Source organism: Botryllus schlosseri, chromosome 4 (assembly GCF_051294905.1).
Source record: "Botryllus schlosseri isolate E-star chromosome 4, Bs_hap1, whole genome shotgun sequence".
NCBI lineage: Eukaryota > Metazoa > Chordata > Ascidiacea > Stolidobranchia > Styelidae > Botryllus > Botryllus schlosseri.
The window spans coordinates 25,177,895-25,188,794 of record NC_137239.1 but is presented as its reverse complement, the minus strand read 5'-3'; the positions used below and the strand labels follow the sequence as shown (position 1 = coordinate 25,188,794).

Here is a 10,900-nt window from a genome sequence, read left to right as displayed (position 1 = left end):
TTCATAGAATTTTACTAATGGTGTAAAAAGGATTAAGTGAATATATGAATGAAATAAGTTACCTATACAAGGTTAGATATAGCATATATATTTACAAAATTCACAATCGAGGACTAAAAATCTGATAATGGCAGCATATCAATCACTATATAGTTCATTGTCACTTCTACTATAGGATAATAATATAAAGATATTCCTCCAAAAATATATTCATATACTTCCGAATGAACTACTGGTATCTAAACAAAGTAGCCTACTCTATGATTGCATGAGCATTATAAAATACTGGCAAAATACATAAATTTGAATTTTTATTATAAAACTTCCATCAAAGCAAAAATTATTAGATGACATATTTGTCCTAGCTGCCATGCTATTATGATGGTTTAATTTTCTTCTTAAGGGTTTAAGGCAAGGAATAGCTACCTATAAACATATGTAATTATAATCCCTTATGTGAAAGATTAAGATATTTTAATCTGCAATCTCTTAGTCCCGAACATCATCAGAACTATTACCGGTATCAACGTTATGAGACTTGATACTAAAAAATTACAGTTTACAACACAATAATCAATATTGAAATTCCAGGCTTGCTGCAAACTCAATCGCCTTCATGGGAACAAAGATTTCGTCAATAGATTTGTCAATTTCAATTTATGAACTCACAAGTTGAATCCACTTAGTAAAATGAATTTGTATAGTACAGTAGCCTACGAAATGAATCAATATATTATCAGTGGATAAATACTATGGAGTAGACAATGCGATTCCATAACGAAAATAACATATTTCTAATCCGATTATAACATAGAAACCGCACACGCACGGTATAGTACAATGTACATCAATATATCATAGGCTATATCATACGGTACGCTGGTACAGTAACATCATTTAAGGGACCAGTAAGGATGCTGGTTACGGCAGTATGACTATGTAATTTCACGTGATATCACAAAAATAGCGAAGCGATGGATTCCCATTTCAGCACATATAACTTTCGGAAAATGAGGGTCACAAAACATGTTCAGGCATGTCAAATTCCGTCAACAACACATTATATGATTTCATTTTATGGAACGAAATTCCTAGTAAGACGATAAAATATAACGCTTTATTCCCTTAACTTCTTTATTTATGTGATATGACACCACCCTTAATAATCTGTCGCCGACTTTTACATCCTATAACACATATTCGACAAACAAAAAATAACGAACTAGACCTTGAGGATCGGAACACTCCCATGAAGATATTGTAAAATTGGTCTTCGAAATGTACCAGTGAGCTCTAGGAAAATTGTTTATTGTTGACCAGTGCAAAACAAGCAGGTTTAGGATTTCTCTGACGTACGTTACATTTACCCATCCATTATGAGTAAGTTTTCAATTTTATGATTTTTGACAACCTTTCGTATCCGATATTATTTCAATCTTCAGAATACGACATTATCGAGCAGACACGGTTGGCTGCTCGGATTACGGAAGTTACGGATCTATAATATCTAAATCATAACATATTTTGCAGTTATATTAAATTATAAAATAATATATAAATAACTCTATGACATAAGACGTATCATTTGTCGACCTAAGAACCTACTAACATTTGTTATCCATTGGATGGCCATCTATGTTGCTAATAGCAACGAACTATACTCTTGCACTTCATAACACAAGTCATCGGGATATTCTGCAGTCACTTGCGAGGTTACTTACATTTGATTCAGTTAATCGTATTTTGAATTATGTAGTTAAAATCAATCATCATGGCGACAGATAGCGTTCAACCGAATTATTCTCCCAGGCGGATCCATTCCCAAATATCTGGAAAGCTCCATAAAGGTACATGCAGTGAGGTCTTTTGTCTCTGTACATTAAATGCTCAGGTATCAGTACTATTTTGGTTATGAGCAAGCCGTATGCAGTTCCTGTGTCACATTTCGGGGTTGAGTATCTTCCATAGCTCTAGCTCAATGCCAAGAAATCCATATCCGTTTGCTTAATTGCTATACATTCATAGGTATATGATATTTCAGAGAGAGAACACATTAGGGCTCTTTCTGGACTACTACACAAATTGCTGCATCGTGGCATATTATATTTCTTCAACTATGATCATTTCAGTTTCAATGATATGGGAAATATCGAATAACTGCATGGAATAATTGTACCATAGTTGTAACGTGCCAATGTTTTATATGGTATGCACCAATTCCAATTAAAACATGTGAACGTACTAGGAGTATGAATATGTTATTCATTAAAAATTAGAAACTCTGTAGTATAGGGTTCTCAACCTTATGGTAAATTTCCACAAATTCATTGTCTTTGCATGATCACACAATTTCTTGATTGAATTATGCATGAGATTCAGATGCACCAAACTGCTTTCGTTTGCAGGACATGGGATCGCTGCAGCATCAGCTTCCATCCCAAGTAGATACCAGACTATTGTCACAGACAACAGCGACAAAAAAGGCTTCAACAGTCAAGCAAGGAGATTCAATCGTGATTTTTATGTGGTAAGAGCTCCTCACCACATAGTAGAATAAGATTAGGAAGCTTACTTTTCTCCCATACAGGTTAAAAATACTTTTCACAATAGAATATTTTTTAATTTAATTTAAATATTGACCCTAAACATTGACTCGCACCCTAGAATCATTTCCTATTTCTCACACATCTAGTCGAGTCACTTTGAGGCGATGACTCGAGTCAAGCCAATTCCTTAAAAAATTGAGACTCAATTCGATTCTGGTAGCAAGCATGTGGTCTTCAGACAAATTTCCATCATTTTTATGAATGAAATCACAACTTCACAAGAAAATAACACAAGAGTGTCAGATTTTTGTTAGCAAGTGTCAAATAATAGTAGCCTATACCAATCTTCTTTTCGTTGTGCGTTCAAAAACTTTTTGTCTTCTCCTTTTACTTGAAACAGTATTAGTCTGTCTGTCTTTTACCTGTTCTGATATAAGCGTCCCAAATTTATGCTATCCCTTGGACAGTAACTGGGCATAATCTTTGTGTGAGTACTCTACAACTATTACTAAACTTGAATCAATTATCCAATAATATTGAATGATTGACCAATATTGAGAAGTTGCCATAGATCAGTGATGATTATAACATTGAAATTACTTGATTTGTTTCCCCTCAATTACAAATACAAGGGTTGCAAATTTGTGATTACATTCAATGCAACTCTGGCTGCAACAGGTGTAAAATATTGTGTTTCATTAATATGTAGAGCGATGCTCCAGGTCCTGGAAACTACCATTACGGTCTCGACGACGTAGAAAAGTTTTCAACATCTTTTTCCAAGAAAGGCACGGGATCGTTTGCTTCAAAAGTAAAATATGTTGTTTTGTTATCTAAAATTATTCCTGACTTCCTCTTTCAATTACAGACCCGGACAAGGAAGAATTATACAAATATGACTCCAGGAGCTGGAACATACGATATGCCTTCTTACCTGCACCCCAAAAAGGATTTTAATAAAGCCAATTCAAGCGCGTTCCACCTGCCTATAGCTGTCACGAAAGGAAATATGTTCATGTCCAAAAGCGCAGCACCCCCGCCAAATTTGTATGAAGTAATTTGAATGCGTGCTTTTCATATTGGATTTGCATAAAATTTGAATTTCCCAGGTCAAAGATTCAATGACGGCCAAAAATAACTCAGTTGCAGCTGAAGCTGCATTCAAATCAAAATCGAAACGACAACCTATTGAAGCAGGTCGAACTAGGATACCTTCACCGAGTATGTATCAGGATTTTATAAGCTTTCATTAATTTAGTTAAACTGATTTGGGTTGTTCACAAGCTTTGGCCTAACCACAAATACTATGTTTTGACACTAGCCAACTCAGCCACTGTGACACTAGCCAACCAAGCCACTGTGCTCTCAGTCATGTCATTCCCGCCAGGACCGTAACAGCACTTCGTCAGCCCCCCTCCCCCCCCAAAAAAAAACGTTGGTCTCGAGCCCCCCATAGGGTGATAAACCCCTTCAGCCTCCCTGAGCCAGTGTTGGGATGACTCGAGTCACGACTTGACTCGAGTCACCTTATTCGTATGACTTGACTTGACTCGAGTCACTTTACTAAAATGACTTGACTTGACGTGTCAGAAATGAGGATTGACTCGTGACTCGGAGCAAAATTCACGAGTCAATTTCAAGTCATCAAGTTATCGATGTCGATAAAAATCATTGTATCTTGCATATGTTCTGATTGTTCGCGAAACGCTAGTGAACCCGTGAAAGCAACCAATTATTCAATGATCATACGTTTTACTGATCCCCCATTGCTCTCTCACAAATAAATTGACCGCAAGCGAAGTGATCGAAGCTTACAGCTTTCGTTGTCGTAAATAGTAAAGTAATTTAACAGCAAAATGTATATTTCTGTTCTCCGTTCATACCTTAACCAAAACTCTTGTTTTATTGAAATATATAGTTTATGTAGACCTCAACCATTGGCGCAGGCTCGAATTGCATCATATCAATTTGTATATGTGTAATGTATTGCATCTTATCAATTCGTTTCGCTATTCTCTATTTTGACTCATAACTATAAACTGAGGCTATGCAATTACGTACGTAGTTTAGCGGTTCTACGTATATGTGAGCGATACGGCGCCTTTTTGCGTGTAGGCCTACATTTAACTTTATATTCGTTCATCGGTTCATAATAAATGACCACTCAATCTGTATTTTAGACAGCTAGCAGAATGCAATGACGTAACCATGCCTCATACTTCGAAAAGGCAACTTGACTTGAATTGTGACTTTACTTGACTCGAGTCATCTCCAAAAATCGAGTGACTTGACTTGACTCGAGTCACCTTCGAAAATCGATTGACTTGACTCGAGTCAAAATGTGCAAGGACTCGAAATGACTCGTGACTCGAAGATGGTGATTTGATCCCAACACTGCCCTGAGCCTGTACGTTTTCCCCCGTTAATTATCAGCTACATTGCGTCTACCGTTAAGTGTGTCGCCTTGTTTCGGCTAAACGCACGAAGCGCCAAATATTTATATAATTGATGTTTGAATCAGTCAATATGATCGAGAATTACATATATTTTGTTATCATTTTTTTATCCTCCCTGCTCACGTAATCAGATTTACCGGTAGAGCTGCGTGAGGTAAGTAGGATCCCTAAATAAGTATTAAACATCTTCAGGCTGACTCGTTCGTATATTGACTTCGTTACATTATGCTATTTCGTGACCTCCTATATCTGGTTTGTCAAAAGGTATGGAAATCGCCAAAACTAAAAGGCACACACGATTTCAAATTGGTATTGCTTTACCGGCAAATAAGTTTTCCCTGCGGGATGTCATTTGTCCTGTGGGGTTCAGATCGCCAGGACAGGAACATTCGGCGCCAGCCATTTAGCAGCCTATGGACAATTTAACATATCTGTATTGTATATTGTATATATATCAGAGTTTTCGGTCAGCACAAGGGCATACCTTCTCGGCCAAGCTCTTCTCGCTGCTGATCGTTCTGGCACACTTCTCGGAGTCACATGTTACATGGCCTATAAGTCCATATGTCTTGGTGCGACGAGGCGCAGTAATGACCGACGCTGGAGTCTCCATTTCTATAAAATCTACGTATTTTCGTGGGGGAAGGGTACCCAATAATCAATATATTCGGCAACACTAAATCGCGCCTCCAGCGCGAAAGAAATTTGAAAAAGTGCCATAAATTTCCAAAAAAATTACACCCATCCAATGCCCATCCAATAAGTCGCTGCTGAAGAGATTCGGCGTCCTAAACATAGAAGATATGCGGAAACTAGAAATCGCCAAGTTTATGTATCAGTTTCACTGCGGTCGTTGCCCCGAATATTTCAATGACTTCTTTACCTCTGAATCAAAAGCGCACAAGTACAACACACGCGCGTCCACGTCGTCCAAATATCACATGATCGACCGAAAAGATCATCGCTCCATCAAATATGCCGGACCTGATGTGTGGAACAGTATCCCGCCGGCCATCCGACAGTCGACGAGCATGTCCACATTCAAGTCGAAATACAAGCAATTACTACTAAATAAATACAGTCCATCCTCAAGACTACCGGACCACGACTGACCTATCGATCTCGCTTCCAATGACATGCCGCCCTATTTCTTGTCGCTTTCTTTTTCTATACTGTATTCTTTACTTTCATTCAGTGTGCATGCCTCCTCTTTACTACGCCTAGGCCAAGGTGGGTGTCCGATTCCATTGACAAATCCAAGTCGCTTCGACATCTTCCTGTCTATTCATTGTATCGCATTTTTTGTGGTGTATTGAACTGATAAAATTGCTAATAAACCAATGATGATGATGATGATGAATTTATGTTAATTCATGAAATAATTTGGGGCCCCTTCGAGCTCGACCGCCTAATTGGAGAGTTCGGGGTGCAGTAGTTACGGTCCTGTCCCCCACTACCCAATACTTTTGTCATCACAGAGCAGCTATTTGCTGATTTGACTACACAAGACACGCAACCACACCAGTACGCAAGACAATCGACTATAACTCCAACATAAAACACATTGTGAACCGATACCAGCAACGGTCAAAATTTCGCGAAAGCGTTATATCATGTCAGACTAGCCGTGCTGGATGCGTTTGTGATGCCATGATTGGCCATCCGGAGATAGAAATGAAGTTTTGTGAACAACACGCAATATAATTTTCGGTACATTGGCCTACATTCCAGAGCAGTTAACTGGAAACGGTAGTTGCGCATGTGCCTCCGTGAATATGTAGACTGTCCTATGTATATAATTTTGAACAAATGCGTCTACTCCCCACCAGAAACCATTGAATTCCCCACCAGTGGGGAATTCCCAGAGGTGGTCAGTAACGAAGTACTTCTACTTTTTCGAAGTACTTAAGTAGTTTTCTACTTTTGGTACTTACTCAAGTAGACCTGATTTTCGCTACTTCGTAATATTTTGTGATCTACTTACTTACTTTTCGCTATTTTCAGTTTGTCAAGTAGAAGTAGTTCAATATTCCAATCAGGAAGATCGACTGAGGAATTTGGGGCTGTTTTCACGGAGCATCAACATTTAATTTTCATAAAAGTTGAGTAAAAGCCCAGAATTTTCGTCGCGCTTCGCGCGCAGTGGATATAGGGTTACCAGTATGATTTCACGAAAGTATCGATGAATATAATTTAGGTAGCGGGTTGGCGTGATTCCGTTCACACAGGGATTTCTAGAACTAGATATCCCTGCGTTCACACCACATAGTCCTTCGCATTTCATATGCCCTTCGCGCATATGAAATAATTCATCACAGTATATATGGCTCATCATATCGTCTGAAACTGATGTTTAGCAATCTATCATTTGCTTGTCATCTCGTAATCTAGCATGTCCATTGTCCATGGCACGTCCTAACCTGGAAAATTGGACTCTGAATTTTTTTGTTAGTTTTGGTGCTGTTTTAGCAAACCGCCTTTGAAACTTTCTGGACTGAAGGCATGAAAAACATGTTTCGCTTTTAGAAGTAGTATTTTTGTTTTATCTTCAATTCCCAGTATCATATACTTTGAGTTATTATTAAAAAATAAATAAAAGCAAGTGTAGTAATGCCTTTAATTTCCGGAAGTAAAGCTACACAATATGGCATTTTTACGGTCCCCGATATTTTTATTAACGTTTACTAATCGCGCGAAGTGTTTACACCGTATCCTATACAACTTCTTCGTATTGCTCTTCGACTAAACTACGGACCTTATACTATGGGGGATGGCGCCATACCATGCTATTTTCTAAAATGTGCTGTTCGAGAAAACAGAGGATAAGTATCGCATTTCCATAATAATACTATCATTTTCATCCTATGATGTGGACGAATGCTTATGCTATCGAAAATTGGATACCTGCTGGTATGCATCAATATGAATCAAGCTCGTCACCTTTCGCATAGCTCAATTTGCACCTTTTTACAATCCATGTGAACGAATTAGGATCGATTTCACAACTACTTACTTACTTGAGTACTTTTGAAGTCAGTAAATTCTACTTCAAGTAGTTTTAGGTTGCTTATGGAAGAAGTACTTCTACTCGTACTTGAGTAGATCTTTCCATCGCTACTTCTACTTCTACTTGAGTAGCTTTCTTGACTACTTTGACCACCTCTGGGAATTCCCCACCGTTTGGGAACCACTGTTTTAAAGTGAGCTGTCCTTTCAGGTCATTACAACATCCAGGATAAATTAACAAGGCCAGGATCAAAGGCCCCGATATCATGTTTCAAATCAACGTCTAAAAGAAATACAATGGACGTAACATCCAAAGTACCCGGGCCAGGAGCATACAAGCCGTTTGAGGACGTTACAATGCCGGACAAAGTCGTGCTACCGTATGTATCGATTGGGTGTTTCAGTTCAGCAGTTTCACTATTATTACAATCAATGTTAAACAACACAAAGTTGCGCTATAATAGGAACAATAAAGGAGCCATTTTGTGAAGCTAAATCACTCAAGCCCCTACGTTATCCCAGTTAGTAATTGAATGAAGTATTTAAATGCTGGTCCTCCCTGTTAGTCTGTATGTGACTGCTCCAAACATATTTTCAATAAATCCATGATTACCATTTGTATTTGAACTTGTGGGCTATATTATGCAGCAGACCACGCCATGACACCAGTATTGGGAGTAATTCATTACCCGACATCCAGCAACAACATACAACTTTGTGCTAATTTGAACTGGTTAAAGACGCCTATTGCTTGGTTTGCATGTGTGCCTGAGGAAAGTTCTAAAACTACAGATCTTGAATGCAGCGTGAACTGAACGGAAATTGAATCATTTTTTATTGGTAGAATATGTCCACTTTGCTTGGAGGATAAGGCACAGACCTCAAGCCAACAACCACTCTTCGAACATTTACAGGAGGAAGCACTATTTGTGCATAAGTGCACCAGCGATGCCTCTCCCGCCGCCCGTGGATATCCCAGGACCAGGCACATACGAAGTTGTTGATTACGAAGGACCGCCAAAGCATTACATGTCGTCAAGTGTGTTTGTATCAAATACGTCACGGTGGTCGTTCGGAAGATATCCCGGGAAGGACAATCCAGGGCCAGCCACTTACCGACCGGAAAGAGTTGGAAAGCAAAGTTTTATATATAACTCCACTAACAAATGGATTCCTTTGTGATGAAGCAAGCTCTCAAATGAATACTTATGTTGGCATTACATGCATCCCTTTGTATGTACTGTCTTTGAAGTACAGAACTATCGAACAATCTATCATCAGTGTTCTGGTCTGATTTGCACACTGGTCGGTATGCATATTTCCAGTGAGACAATAATAATGATCTAGTGATTTTGCGATAACAAACAGTTACAGTAGCACTACAATCCTGTCATGCATGAGAGAGGAAATGGCGCCCTAGGGTGACAGAATTTTAGGGAAAATTTCGAGTGAAACAAAAGCCGGAATTAACTTGGTTGCAACGCATATCCAGACACGCTTATAATCCACATAATTTAATCACAGGTGGTCAAAGTAGTGAGCGTTAATACTCAAGTAAAAGTGGGAGTGATACCATGAATTTCTACTCGATTACAAGTAAAGAAGTAATTTCCAAGGCTTGTCAAAACTACTTCATGTCAAAGTAGAAAATGCCCGGTCCTAGAATTACTTGAGTAATACTTATAGCTCAGTTAATCGGAGGAGGCCGCTTTCGCCATTGCAAGATCCATCTTCACAACTGACACGAAATGACTAGCGACAGTACAAATATGTGGAACCATAAAAATATATTTAGTTTGGTACTGTGATACATGGGTTTTTTCACATGGTTCTAATGATAACGTCACTCATAAAATGCGAACTATACTCAAATCCCCATCTAATTTTCAAAATCAAAACTCGAAGGATGTAGTTTTGTCAGAAAAAGACAGCTGAAAACATTGCAACTGGGAATTCTTCATTACAGACCGCCAAAGCTCTGGCTGTTAAGTATCACAGTGTATGATGCAAAAGTAGAACAGCAGATGCTGACAATTTACGATACACTTAGATTTTGAAATTCGAAGTTAACTGGTGTAATGCCATCAAGTTTTAACAGTCATGACTTTTTGATATCAATCGAATGGGATATCCATCGGCAACTCAAACCAGAAAAATTTCATCATAAGCCATCGTGTATAGTTCTCATCTTCAATTTCTCAATATAAGAAAGCGCGGCGCTGTAAGCAGTGTTCTTGGGCTGCCATTCCGGCGCTTGACCCTCCCGTATCATGAGATAATAGTTACAGAACCTCGATCTGTTCACATTCACTCTGCCGCGGCCGTGCCATTTCAATATCTTCCGACAACCCGCAGGCAGCACGAAGCTTTGTACGACGTGTAAGTTCGATTTGTACTCAACGTTGTGGTCTTTAGTCGCTATTTCTTGCGCTTCTATTAATACCTCCCGGATAATATTGGCACCTTTCATATGGACAAAGTTCATGTAGTTTATAGCGTCGTCTACGTTCATGTTTCGCACCAGCTTTGTCATATACCACATTTTCTTCGGGGAATAACGTATAAAGGCTCGTCCGTGGTAGATTTCGGCTGGCCTGTGCGGCTCTCCTGGTTTCGAAGGCTTGTAAAGCATATTGTTGTTATCTGACCATGACCCTAAATCTTGTGACCAGTAGTCTTCGTAGTATTCAGAGTGCGCCTGAATGATTTTGTTTTGAGCAGGATTTCTTACTCCAAACGCAACAGACGTGGTGTGTAGATCCACGGACTGAATTTGTGCTAGCATTGTCCTGCCGTGGATGATTCTTCGAATCGCAAACATTTTTTTGCGTAGGTACTGGTGCTACCGTATACACTAAAATAACAATGACTCTAAAATAAGATGAAACACAC

General features: G+C 38.9%; 2 protein-coding genes across 2 annotated transcripts; one reads left to right on the top strand and one right to left on the bottom strand.

The window, feature by feature from the left end:
- The first annotated feature begins 1,666 nt into the window (after positions 1 to 1,666).
- On the top strand, positions 1,667 to 9,280 carry LOC145437551 (O(6)-methylguanine-induced apoptosis 2-like). The gene is made up of 7 exons (XM_080314819.1): positions 1,667 to 1,847; positions 2,406 to 2,527; positions 3,256 to 3,357; positions 3,415 to 3,600; positions 3,656 to 3,767; positions 8,220 to 8,388; positions 8,923 to 9,280. The coding sequence occupies exons 1-7, from the start codon at positions 1,772 to 1,774 to the stop codon at positions 9,188 to 9,190; spliced, it is 1,035 nt and encodes a 344-aa protein (XP_080170945.1). The 5' UTR covers positions 1,667 to 1,771; the 3' UTR covers positions 9,191 to 9,280.
- A 496-nt stretch (positions 9,281 to 9,776) lies between these two features.
- Positions 9,777 to 10,900, bottom strand: LOC145437556 (large ribosomal subunit protein uL22m-like). The gene has a single exon (XM_080314823.1). It carries the CDS (start codon positions 10,827 to 10,829, stop codon positions 10,170 to 10,172), a length of 660 nt encoding a protein of 219 aa, XP_080170949.1. The 5' UTR covers positions 10,830 to 10,900; the 3' UTR covers positions 9,777 to 10,169.